Source organism: Dunckerocampus dactyliophorus, chromosome 2 (genome assembly GCF_027744805.1).
Source record: "Dunckerocampus dactyliophorus isolate RoL2022-P2 chromosome 2, RoL_Ddac_1.1, whole genome shotgun sequence".
NCBI lineage: Eukaryota > Metazoa > Chordata > Actinopteri > Syngnathiformes > Syngnathidae > Dunckerocampus > Dunckerocampus dactyliophorus.
In genome coordinates, this window is record NC_072820.1 from 3,749,699 (window position 1) to 3,762,934 (window position 13,236).

General features: G+C 39.9%; 1 protein-coding gene across 1 annotated transcript in view; it reads left to right on the plus strand.

Moving 5' to 3' along the window:
• The first annotated feature begins 104 nt into the window (after nt 1–104).
• The window catches only part of LOC129177125 (nucleoprotein TPR-like), a 32,481-nt gene continuing 19,349 nt past the window's right edge, over nt 105–13,236 (plus strand). The window contains exons 1-21 of the mRNA XM_054767910.1: nt 105–371; nt 749–853; nt 924–988; nt 1,075–1,165; nt 1,288–1,391; nt 1,793–1,957; nt 3,684–3,776; nt 4,457–4,537; nt 5,851–5,938; nt 6,915–7,052; nt 7,133–7,227; nt 7,401–7,598; nt 7,710–7,817; nt 8,551–8,774; nt 9,147–9,310; nt 10,295–10,416; nt 10,703–10,851; nt 10,970–11,132; nt 11,355–11,489; nt 11,846–11,986; nt 12,979–13,165. Of these exons, the coding sequence (XP_054623885.1) occupies nt 221–371; nt 749–853; nt 924–988; nt 1,075–1,165; nt 1,288–1,391; nt 1,793–1,957; nt 3,684–3,776; nt 4,457–4,537; nt 5,851–5,938; nt 6,915–7,052; nt 7,133–7,227; nt 7,401–7,598; nt 7,710–7,817; nt 8,551–8,774; nt 9,147–9,310; nt 10,295–10,416; nt 10,703–10,851; nt 10,970–11,132; nt 11,355–11,489; nt 11,846–11,986; nt 12,979–13,165 (2,767 nt within the window). The 5' untranslated portion in view covers nt 105–220. The remainder of the gene's footprint in view (nt 372–748; nt 854–923; nt 989–1,074; nt 1,166–1,287; nt 1,392–1,792; nt 1,958–3,683; nt 3,777–4,456; nt 4,538–5,850; nt 5,939–6,914; nt 7,053–7,132; nt 7,228–7,400; nt 7,599–7,709; nt 7,818–8,550; nt 8,775–9,146; nt 9,311–10,294; nt 10,417–10,702; nt 10,852–10,969; nt 11,133–11,354; nt 11,490–11,845; nt 11,987–12,978; nt 13,166–13,236) is intronic.

Genomic DNA, 13,236 nt, shown 5'->3' on the forward strand with positions numbered 1-13,236 from the left:
AACAACATAGACGCAACAGACCATGCTGCATGCTATTCCGAGGAGTTATCTGTGTTCTATTTTGAAAGTGTATCGCCAACTTCCTGTTGATGTGTGGTCGAATATTAGACTTTCACAGACTGGCTCGTATCGGTATTGGTGCGTTATGAGTAAGACACTCTTATTTCGGCAGCGCTGGCGTAAATAATTGTAATAACTTTGTGCTGGAATAGTTGAAGAGATGGCGGTCGTCCTGCTACAGGCATTGGAGCGGTCGGAGCTGAATAAACTCCCCAAAGGCGTCCAAAATAAGCTGGAGAAGTTTGTAACGGAGCTACAGAATGCTAACGAGGCGCTCAAGACTCAGCAGGAGCGAATCAAAGCGGATAGTGGTGCGTGGGTGACACGCACGCACAAACACACACACACGTGTGTTTACTGTATATATTTTTACATTTAATGTATTCTAATGTTCTTCATCTGTTTTCTGGTGAACTAATCAATAAACTCTGTCGACCATGTGTAACGTCATTGCTACTGCCGGCTAACGTTAGCTACATTGCTAACTTTGGCGGACTGATTCAACCAGAAGCTTTTTTTTGTAAACTCAACTGTTTTACGTTGTGTCGAAAAGAAAGCACGTTACATTTAGTGGAAAGTTTGCGTGTTAAGTGTTCTGTTAGTTTTGTGACTGGTCAGGTTTTCGTTTAGAGTACATAGAAATGGACTATGATTGGTGCCATTGGGCATTGTTGTCTTTCACCTACAGAACAGCAGTATTTTGACATTGAGAAGAAACTTGGGGAGAGTCAGGAGCAGATCCTGTCAGCCACCAGAGACCTGCAGACAGTCAAGGAGGAAAATAAAAGACTAAGTGAGTTTTCAATGGAGTTGTTATACATTACATAGCCATTGATTATATATCATATGCTTTGATTGTGCAGGTGAAGAGCTTAGTACTCTAAAGGGAATAGATGGAGACACTCCTGAAGATAAAGCCCCACCGCAGGTAAACATGCACATGTGCCAAGGTTATAGAATGATAATCCTTGTTGCGGTTTTATAACAGCTGCCTATCCCTGTGTTTGAATGCAGCAATCCAAAGCCAGGTATGAGCTTGAGGCAGAAAAAAGAGAACTGGCGAGGATGCTGGAGAAGAGAACTCAAGAGGTGGACAACCTCACGGGTAAGACGGGAAAAACGGGTCCACTGCACAGCAAAAAAAGCAGACAGATTACAAACACAATATTTTATCTCAACATATGTGAGATGTCATTTTTCTTTCTTTATACATTTGTTCATTTACAGAAAATGTAAAGCATCTGAATGAGAAACTGATAGAGACCAACAAGGTCAAGGTTGAGCTGCAGTTAAAACTGGACGAGCTCCAGTCCTCTGAGGCATCTGTGCAGGTATACACGGAAATGGCTGCTGGTCAGAGTTGTGTCAAAATGAGTCTTACACCATGCACCTGTAACATATGAGGGATTTTCTGATCATAAGGTACATTGTCAGTATGTTTCTGCGGCAATGTTTACATTAATGCACAAGCAGGTCCACTGTCTTTCCTGGATGCATCGAACACAGAGGGTGGTGTTTAATGATCATGAACCGTGCTCGTTCCGAGATAGCTGCACATTATTGATCCAATTTACAGTTATTTCATTTTTAAACAAATTTAGATGACATCACATCACATATGTGATGGGATGACACGTATGTTTGCATTCATGGTAACACACTCAATACTACGTGCTACTATTACGACTGGAATAATCAACATTGCGTGTCCTGGTTGTGCGTGTTCTTGTAGCACCGGGAGAAACGTATGGAGCAGGAAAAGGAGCTACTGGATAAGAAAATTGAGTGGTTGTCGGCAGAGCTGAAGACCAAAACGGAAGAACTGCTAAACACCAACAGAGAAACGGGCAAAGAGATTCTGGAGCTGCGGGGTAGTCTGAAGAGCAAGACTGAGCAGGTAACGCACAAATGTGTAGTGAAAAGTCCATAAACTACATTAGTAGATGTTTTGGCTCTTTTCTTTTTTCTCGCATGGATTTAACTTAAAGTTGGAATTATCTTATCTTATCTAATTATTATTAGATTTTGCTCCCTTCCCTTCTTTCTTCAGTTGCCATTATTCATAAGACTTAAACACTTATTAAACACTAGTACTCACCACTATTGAATAATAATGTAAGATGATTGATGAACAGATGGAATCGGAGTCACGGTGTAGCCTGTCCCAGCACATAACAATGGTGCGCTCAACGACTGCCGAAAAAGTGCAAAATCTCAACACTTGATGAAAAAACGTTATCAGTGACGCATAAAGACGTCAACATTTAAAAATTGTGGGCTTTTTTTTTAAGCAGCGGTAGATGTTTACCATAAGGGTTTCCGCTACATGTAATTGATTGTGGCTTGCCCACCACTACAAAATAAAAGCCATACCCATACCTCTGCATTTTAATTTTTTTATTTTTTATAAGAAATAGCAATTTTTTAATTACTTATTTATTTATTAACTTATTTAACGTTTTTTAACAACTAGCAGAACATGAACGGAGGACATTGCAAAACTGTTAATTTAATGGCAAAGTTGCTGAGAGCACCGCCAACATTTAAATTGTACTTGTCATTAAATACAGGAGTCATGTTTGAAGAAAACAATTATAAAATACTAAGAGGTGAAGCAAATATTGTTTAGTAAACTGCTCAACATCATCTGGTGAGCTACCTGTCGGAGACCCCTGTGATAGCATCACTGTCTAAAGCTGTACGCACTACGTGTTTCTGTTGCACAACTTCGACACACAACTAGTGTTTTGAAGACAAGCCATAAGCATTATGATAACAAGAGAGCAAGATTGTTAAGGCAACACTTGAAAAAAGTAAGTTGTGATGATGACAGTAGCTTGCCCGTGGGACAAAAACAAGCTATCTAGAGCTATCAGCCAGGCATGTAAATGAGAAGGTGAAAGTGAAATGAGATTGAAACGTGAGCGATCACACACGCTGTCATAGATAGGCTTTGCATGTGACAAGCTGTCGTCAATTGTCTACACATTTTACGGGCTATTGTTCATTCTCCCGATAATAAGAAACAAAGTGAAAGTCAACACAAGACGTGTCGCGTATCTGGTCACATATGAGCAAGTGCCAGCAAGGCAGACTTACGGTGCGTGCTTATCAAAATAAAGCACAGTGAAACATTTTTATAATATTTTAAATTGTTTTCAAACTGATTGTGGTCAATATCTACGTAAATAAGAATCTATATATGTATGTATATATCATATCCATTCATACAATATATTGCTTAAAATGGTCTTCAAGTAAAAAAAAAACCAACTCATTTTTAAGGTGTGGCAGCTTTTATTTTGTAGTGCTCAATTACATCAATTACATATAGTGGAAAGCCGTTTTTTTTGTATGAGAAAACCGCAAATTTGCAGAGCCATGAATGCTGAATTGCAAATATGCGGGGATCCACAGAATCCCATTAACGATCATCACCTACGTTATCGCATTATTTGAAATTTCAAATAAACTTGGTGATGAAGATTAGGAATGCATTGCTCTGGTTACTTTACTTCCTATGCTGCCGCCGCTGGGAACACATTTGTCTTTGTTGTGTTTATAACGTGTGGTGTGACTGTTAAACATATTAAACTGAACTTAAACTGATTTCTCACCAATAGTTGACCAGACTGGAAAGTCAGCTCAGTTCTCTGAAGCAGGCCAGCGAAAGCAAGCATAAAATAGCTGAAGACCTCAACAACAAACTGAAACAGGTCGGTAAACGTATCTACTGTATGCACCAGTATAGCCCATGTACTCTACCTGTAACGTATATACTCGTCCCTGTTTAGCGTATATAGAACTATGGGCAAAGCTGTGACTGCAAAGTAGGATGCACTCCCATGAAGCATTTAATATTGTACCAAAGGAAAAAGAGAGTTGTGTGCACGGTGGAAGAATGTGTAGGTGGAATGAGGTGTCACCCGCTGAGGAATGAGGAATTTTGTAACTTTAACCTCCATTAAGTCTCCCAATGTCTCAAAGAAAAGGAAAGTGAAAAGTGAAGTGAAATTAGACATTGTAAAATGCTCAGAAAGTGGAGAAACGCTGACCAACGTTGGCCACATGCTTGGTGTAAGCCATTCGACTTGAAGGATAAAGATTGATGGTATCTTTAATGATATCTCTTTTTCTCCTGTTTCATGTAATTATTCGATTTCATATTTTTATTACTGTATTTTATATGTGCTTCATGTGTTCTGTATTCAGTGTGAGTGACTAATGTGTTCGTATAATTTAGGTGTAAATGATACACTAAAGCTTAACTTGCAACACAGGAACTCGTACGTAGACCGAGGACCTCCTGTATCCATAGTAAATATAAGTATGTGTTGAAGCATGGAATATTATCCATGTATGAAGTGACTGCTCATACTGTCTGCATGGCTTCCAGGCGAAGGATGAGCTGAGCAGCATGGAGGAAAAATACCGGAATGAGCTCAGTGCTCATGTCAAGTTGTCTTCTCTCTACAAGGTGAGACCTCTTCAGAACTTGCAACAAATGATCTATTCTATGAATCGATAAACCTATATGTGTTATAAAAGTAAAAAGAAAACTCTATGAGGGAGATGTTTATTCAATATCTGTGTTAAGCTAATTGACCTAATTAAGCAAAGAAACCTGCATTTTTCAAGTTAGGATGTCCCGAGCCGATCTTCAAGATTGGCTGCCGATCTGCTGAATTTTGAAGATCGGATAATATCGGCTACCGCCATGAGGTCGAGGCGATCCGGTTGCCGTATAACGTTCGTAACTCTGGGCCACACTCCCAACACGGTAGGTGCGGTAATGCGCCTCAAAGCTGGTTGCCACTCGACTCCCGCCACCTGCAAGAAGAAGAATACGCAACACCACCATGCAGACATGGTGAAGTTAGTTTCACGTGGTACGTGGGATATTGGGCTCCGTAGCTACAACGGTTCACTGTGCCCGGACTGCTGTGTTATGGTGCGGGGAGCTCGCACACAGTGGTGGAGCTACGTTGTGGCCGTGGCCACCCCACTGGCCATCTAGACATTTCAGGTGTCAACTTATTGCCGCCCCTGTTTGAGTAATGGTCTCACCTTGGCCACCCCAATGAAAAATGTCTGGATCCGCCACTGCTCGCATGGGAAGTGCTGCTCTAACTGCTTGTTGTTTATACTAGGTACGGTCAATTAATTACTATTGCGCTGAAGAGAGTTTGTTAAAAAATGACACATACAGTAGTCTAAATTGATCTATAACCATGTCAAATGATTAGTCCTGCGCCAAAAGTATTTTGCATGGCCATTTTTTTCAATTTTATCTTTTATTGGATGGACTTTTATTGGATTAAGGACCTGACTCACGGAGGTTTGTTACAAAAGATATATACCAATATTGTTGGTCATGCTGTGTAACAAAGTAAATTCATCAACACTTTGGTTGCATTATTGTTAATGCTTTGAGAACGATTTTCGTAACCATATTGAATTCCACAAATTCATGTTTGTAACAAAAGCTTATTATTAAAAAAAAAAACGGGGTCGGTATCAGATCGTCAAGTCTATAAAAAAGTCGGATTGGGACGTCTCTATTTTCAAGCCAATTCATGCAAACGAGACGTATTGTGTTTCCCTTTTGTCCGTTGGTACCTTCACAAAGACATGGTGACGTGATTATGTGTCTGTAAAAGAACAACGTATATCAATTGACACCTAATATCTACTCTGCATATTAATTTGATTTTATTGGTGCTGATTTATAGTGATACAAGTCATGGATTGCATCCCCATCATTTATTTTTTTGACCCCACAATTTACAGGGAGTGGCATCAGACATGGAAACTAAGAATCAAGAACTGAGCAGAGCTGTGGAAGAACTCAGCAAACTGGTTAAAAGCACTACAGAAGGTAATTATCCAGTTGCTGTTTTACTGTGCATATGACAATAAAACTATTGAATTTAATTGAAATGAATTGAATACACCCCTAGTATTGAGCAATAAAAGCCAGGACAAACCGCCCAAAGCGCAATTATGGTGGCGTTTACACTGGTGACGTTTACACTGTATCGTAATCACTCGCCACTTTGCACTTCAAATTTCACAGCTTCACTCGATCACATTTTTTTTGTTGTATTCATTAATAAATCGTGCTTTTTTATGGCTGAATATGCCTTATTTTTAGTATTTAAAAAAAAATCATATTTAAGTACGTTTTATGCATTTTTTGCCTAAATGAAGCATTTTTGAGAATAAACATGGCTAAATATAAGGCATTTAGAAGACTCATTCAAAGAGGTTGTGATGATATGTGGTACTTTACACTGGTCACTAGGTGTCAGAAATGTTACTGTAATGTTGGGTGAGACACAACACCAGACTTGATCATCAGAACAACAGGCTTTTATTGCAGGTTTGAATGATCTCATAACAGGCACAAAACTCAACTGTGAACCCGCAAAATCACTTCCTGTCCAGCCACCCATTCAGCTTCCCTAGCAGCGGCACACATTTACAGCAAAACACCCGAGCATGAGTTTTTCTTATGTTTTAAATTATTTTCTCTTATGTCTGCTATATTGTGTAGTACGAGTGTAATGGTGACTATATGGGTGTTATTTCATGTCTAGAGAGCTCTAATAATGTTAAGACATATTTAGAAGGGTGTAAATGGGTTTATGAAAATATTCCATTTGTAAATAAGGAATCCTACTTTTTAATTTGTACTTGTATTTTACTCTTAATGTGTTACACTGCTCGCTGAGTCAATGGCACCTTCATTTTGTTTGTATGCCATACACAAGCACCAAACCATGTACATACATTAACTGTGTGTGTGTGTGTGCTTCAAAATCATCATCTCTCTGATTGGTTTTCACTTGCAGCAAGCAAAATGTTGGAAAAGAAGGCGTCTGATGCAGAGGAACTAAAGACACAGTTAGAAGCAGAGCTTCGAGAGAAGATCAAGAAAATGGAGAAAGAGCTGGAAAACTCTTCTCTGAAGGCTTCTGGCAAACATTGCTGTAAAATCAAATGACCACTTCTCTTAGCCTCTTATGCCTGTAGGCTCTAAAATATTTAGTTTGAAACATCTTTGCCGCAGGTGTGCCTTCTTTGACGGAGGAGCAGCTAGAGTCCATGTGTCCGTCTGCAGCTGCCATTGCCGCAATTGTCAAGCCTGGCATGAAGTTCTTTGATGTGAGTTCAACAGAACAGACATTTGTACATTCATAATCTCTTGACAGATATACAATAGTCAGATTAAAATGGTCACATTGAGGATGGTGCTGCCTGTGTATGAGTCTGTTTGCTACAAAGTAACCGTATTGACCCTTGACACTTTTCCCTTCCCTTTTTGTTTATGGTCGTAGCTTTACAATGCATATTCCGAGTGTCAGACTCAGCTGCAGCTAGAGAAGCAGGAGACCAGAAGGGTGAGCAAAGTGTTGGATGACATCGTCCAGGAGGTGGAATCCAAAGCACCCGTCCTCAGACGTCAGAGAGAAGAGTACGAGACCATGCAGAATTCCATGGCCTCCCTGTGGAACAAACTGGAGCAGGCTCAAACGGTCTGAGATGCATCCCACCTTTTTTTTTTTTTTTTTTTTTTTTTAAGATGAAAATAAACCAGAATAACTTATGATATAATGCCTTACATACAACATGTCTGCCGTTTGTAGGATATCTACAGTTTACAGAAGGAGAAGGACGAGGCCAAGCAGCATTGTGACAACTTGGAGAAGGACAAGCTGAGGACAGAAAGACTTCTAGAGGATACATCTACCCAAGTACTGTGCATATAGCCACATACATAAAGATCCTTACTGTCACTTTGTTAACAATATCGGATTTGGCAGTCACACAGCTCTTTGTGGCATTATAAAAACACAATAAAAGCCAGAACCCAATCAGTGAACTATAGAATGGCTACTATGAATGATCATACAGTAGTATGGAAGTGGCAGTGTGCAAGGCATTATTGGAAGCGCACATTAAGTGCTTAACACACACATTGCAACCTACCTCGGTGTTCATGCCAGTCTAAAAGCTGCATCAACCCCTCTATAATGCAACCCCACAGACCCAAGATAGCGGGGTTTGGACACATTACTCTGTCACCTGGCAAAGACTGTCCTTCTTGGTGAAACCGAGACAGTCTGGCTCGCCGAACACGCATGGGTGTCCACAGTGTGTGACAGCCCTAATAACTATACCGTATATACACAGTGGTTAGTAAACATAGCAGTGCAAATGGACAGGTGCTACGCCCCAATACAGTAAAACTGCATATTTTAGAGTGGCCTTTTATTGTCGCCAGCCTAAGGCACACCCGTGCAATAATCATGCTGTCTAATCAATATCTTGAAAAAACAAAACAAAACCTAATAATAATCATTTCATTTAATTAAATGATGGGTCAAACATGGTAAGCAGAGTAGAAAAAGGTTGTCAGTTTTCTTGTAAGATGCCCTTTCTCTTCTTGTGAAAGAATGTTCTCACTGTGGTTGTGCTTTTGTCCAGGTGTGTGCATTGCTAGTCGAGGTCGAGGAAGCGAGGGGCAATCGGGTGACCAAAGACGACGGCAGCTCCGCCGACATTTCCAGCACTTCTGAGGTCATCAGGCCGCACCAGCTTTCCTTCCGCAGTGTAGAGGAGCTCCAGAGGCAAAACCAAAGTCTGATGGAAAGGCTAAGAAAGTTGGAGGATGAGAAGAGCAGGCAGCAAACCCATATAACTACAGCACGGTAATGTGCTATTACCACTACTTTTTCATCTGTTTTTATTTTAATGATGCAGAGCTCTAATACAACACTAAAGTGGTAACTGGGTGACTATCACACTATGGCTGGGTTGTCAAGAGCTCTATTGCAACGTATGAAAATGTTTTATTGACCAAAAGCGCGGACCAACTTTAAATTTGGTTAGGAATGGAATATTTTCCCAATGTTCCGAACAAGACATGTTGAAGGCTGGTAGGAATGGAAGATTTTCCCTCTGCTCTGAACAAGACATTGAATGAAGGCTTGTTGATAGCAGAGGGAAAACATCCCATTCCTAAGAGTTGGGCTTTAACCTAATCTGTATTGGGAAAATGTTTTCCATCTGTTGCCATCCAGTTTGTCCGAGTTGGAGACCAGTGTGAATAAACTTCAGGCTGAGGTGGAGCAGCTGAGAGAGCAGAAGAACCAACAGAAACAACTTGCTGATTCCAGTGCCAGACAGAGAGACATGTACAAAGCTTTGCTCACACACAGCACTGGCTTCAGCCTGCCCCCTCAAGGTGACACGAATGCCATGTTGAACAACATTTTGGGCCTTATTCTTGCTTAGGATTTGTTGAAATGAGAATAACAACATTCATAGGCATAAAAACGGTACAATGTAGTGAAGAAAACAACAACAGGAACAGTCAAAAGCCTTAAGATGGTCTTATAGAAAAAACAAAAAGTGACAAGTTAGGCTTACATTATAATATCATCACATTAGGGGAGTAGAGGATAAACAAATGCCAGTAATCAGTATCACCGATCAGAAGATGACTTGTGGGTACATTTAAGATTTATTCGTCCAGGGGTGTCCAAAGTGCAGCAAGGTTCTGCACATTGTAAAAATACAATTAAACGAGAAAAAGAAAAAAAATGGGAAAAAAACAGCATTAATTTTACCAGAATGAAGTTGAAATATTAGGAGAATAGTCACAATATTACAATAAAAATGTTTTAAATTTTACGAGAATAAACAGGATTATTATGAAGAAAAAACTTATAATTATTAAAATAAAAATTTAATAATAAATCGGATCAATTCAAAATAAAATTAATTTAAATTAAAGTTGACATACTGAAGAAAAAACACATTATTATTCTATTATGGTCATTTTATGAGAAACAAAAAACACAGCCACAATTTTTGGACAATTGGCTTGTGAAAAAGTTATATTATTACGAGAGTAAAGTCAAAATATTATATGAATAAAGTCACAAGAAAAAGAAATTGTAAATTTTGAAATATTTGGGAAGTAAAAAAACAACAGAAATAAAGGATAAACGTGTAATGTATACTAATAATAGGCTTTTTCACCTATATCACAAAGCTGGGATTGTCATGAAATCTATATAACTTCTAATATCTACATGGCTTTACAAAATGTCAAATATCAAAGTGGCCCATCCAGTTTGGGATTTTTCAGTATGTGGACACCCCTGTAATAGCCCGTAAAGGTGATGGCTTTATTTTTGTGTTTGTTTTGAATGGATTTCCACAGGTCCAGATTCTTCTCACCCTGCACCCGGTCGGCCGTCAGCCCCAGCGACACGTTCCACCCCTCAAAGAGCTGCTGCTGCTGAGTCAGCTCAGACGGCTCAGGCCAAAGCTGCTTTAAAACAGGTATAAACAAATCATATTCATCTGTATAGTAATGGCGCCAGTTCCAACGTAAACGGTAGTAACTGGACCAAGGGGGTAAAAGTGATGCCTCATTTGGGTGCTAAATGAATGCGGGCTCAGCCACCTCCAAAAAAGAGCTTGACGGTGACATTCTGCAAGTCACGTCGTGTAGGTAATGTAGTATCCTGACAGTCCGACACTCTTTTTCAACTTTATTGCCAACCTGTACACGCCAACGGCAGTGCTCAGTTTGAATATTTACAATAATGTGTGTTTTCTTCCCCAGCTGAATGACTCCTTCACCTTGTACAAGAAGGAAAAGGCAGAGAATGACAGAATGTTGAATGACTCGCATGAGAGACTGGAGAGGCAGTTGACTGATGTTCGCGCCAGTAACGCCAAACTGACTTCTCAACTGGAATTTAGCAACAAAAGGTTCGTCATATATAAGAAATGTTGGGAACCTATCCACTTTTATGTCATGTTTTTGGGATTTTTTTCTGCTCAATTTCTCAAGTTTTTCTTGATGTTTTTTTTTTTTTTTTTATGCCAGGTACGAAATGCTCCAAGAGACTGTGACGGCGTTCCGTCGAGAGATCGCCTCACTCCAGGACAGGAACCAAAAAATGGCTTCAACATCCCAGCGACATGAGCACATTATTCACACGATGAGCCAAGACTTGCGGCAAACTAATGAAAAACTTGCACTTGAGGAGGTGAGGAAGACCACTTACATGGATAGATTAAATACTTTTTAACACTTTGAAACAAATATTCTGATTGCATTGCATTCACTGTTTTGAGGCACAAACCTCATTTGCATCGGCTTTTTCTCTTTCAGCAAAAAGACTGAAAACTATTCCACATTGAGTGGGGTGTTGCTATTATGTGCCCTGCTTGATCATTTGGTTTTCTTCATCTTTACCTTTTGTCTGTAGGTGCGTGTTGAGAATTTGACGAAAGAAAGAGACATGTTAAAACAAGCCGAGAGTCGGTTCAATCGAGAGAAGGAGTCCATGCTGGCAGAGCAACGTAACCAGAACCTGCTGCTTACCAACCTCAAAACCATACAGGTGCTGTTACCAGACAACCTTTTCTGTCTCAATTAAAGTTTTCAATGCATACCTAAGTTATCTTCATTTACAACTATGTCCGATATTCATATTTCCTGGACTTTTTGTTGATGTTTGCTCACTGATAAAATTAAACCGACCATAGAAATGATGGAATTATGGTCTTTGTAAGGGGGTAAAATCATTACAAAATCCAATAATTACCTCCACTGCATGTATAAAGCACAATGTTACAAAATGCTATGGTATATTATGGAGTAATATACCATAAATAACATACCATGTACGGTGTTGGTAGCTGTATGTGGTATTCCTAACAATGTGAACAGTCCTCCTCCTCTCTTATGTTGATATAGTTAACTATGGAGCGTACAGACACAGAAGCACGTCAGAGACTAAGCAGTAAGATTGAGCAGCTGGAAACCGAACTGGCCTCAATGAAGACTCGGCTGGAACAGGAAGTAACTCGGAGACATTCACTTGGACGCATTATGGACGTAAGTAACATGGCTGTGAAGAACAAGGGTGTCTATACTTTTTTTTCATCAAGGGCCACATACTGAAAACTCCAAGGATGGACGGGCCACTGTGATATTTGACATGTTCTACACCAGTGGTTCCAAACTTTTCACAGTCGTGTGCCCTTTCAGACGTGTGACTTGAAGCCATGTAGCCCCCCACTACTGCACACTTAAAAAACATAAAACATTTTGATAAGTTTTACACGAGCACTGATAAATGGATAAGATGTGAATTTGTCTTGAAGGTGAATAAAATATCTAGGTATTGGTCCGACATATTTTATTTCAGCCAGTTGGATTCTTCCGATTTGAATTGGTTGAAGTTGAGCTTCACTTGCGATTGTCCACTTGCAATCGCTATGAATTAAATCTGCATATTAATTTGATACCAAATTAAAAGGGAAAGTTGAACAAACATATTAAAGCAGGATACAAAGTACAAGAATGCATACAAACACCAATAAAGCCTCATCTCCATTCTCTCATCCTGACGCACATTGTCAGGTTTTCACAGTGTGGGGATAAGAACACCGATATAAGTTCAACCTTTGAGATGAAACATGATGAGATGACATGAGACATGAGATGAAACTCACTCACTCACTGTATTCATACAACTCACACAGAGCAATGATGAACTGCATGCCGTGTCTCCTTCCTTCTTTCTGCTATGACTGTGCGCTCTGTGCTATGAGGCGTTCAAGTGCGCTCGTAATTGTGAGCTTTTGTCGCTAATTGTTTTTCATTTTTATTCATGTACCCCCATGACAATTGGCATACCCCACTTTGGGAACCAAGGTTCCCCAGCAACCCATGTAGATATACTAAGAGGTTCTATATATATTTAAAGAAAAAACAGCCTGCATGTAATTTTTCTCCGTTATGACACTTTTTTTTTTGCTCGTTTTTCCATTTCTACTGTTTTTTTTTTTCCCTGATGTTTCTCCTCTATCCATTTGAACTTCTAGGCTCAGTTGGTAGAAGCTAAGAAGCAACTTGAGACACAGAACACCCTGCAGCAGAAGACACGGGAGTTGTTAAAGAACTCTGAACAGCAGGTGGCTGCTTTGAAAGCTCAGCTGGCCTCTACGTCAACAACGGAGGCTCCGACCACCCCCGTAACCAGAGCAGCAGCCCTCCGAACACCCGTCAGAGGTCGGCATCATTTAATTTGCTGCTATTCCATGCTATACTGTAACTGATGCCCCGTTTCCCCCTGTTCTTGT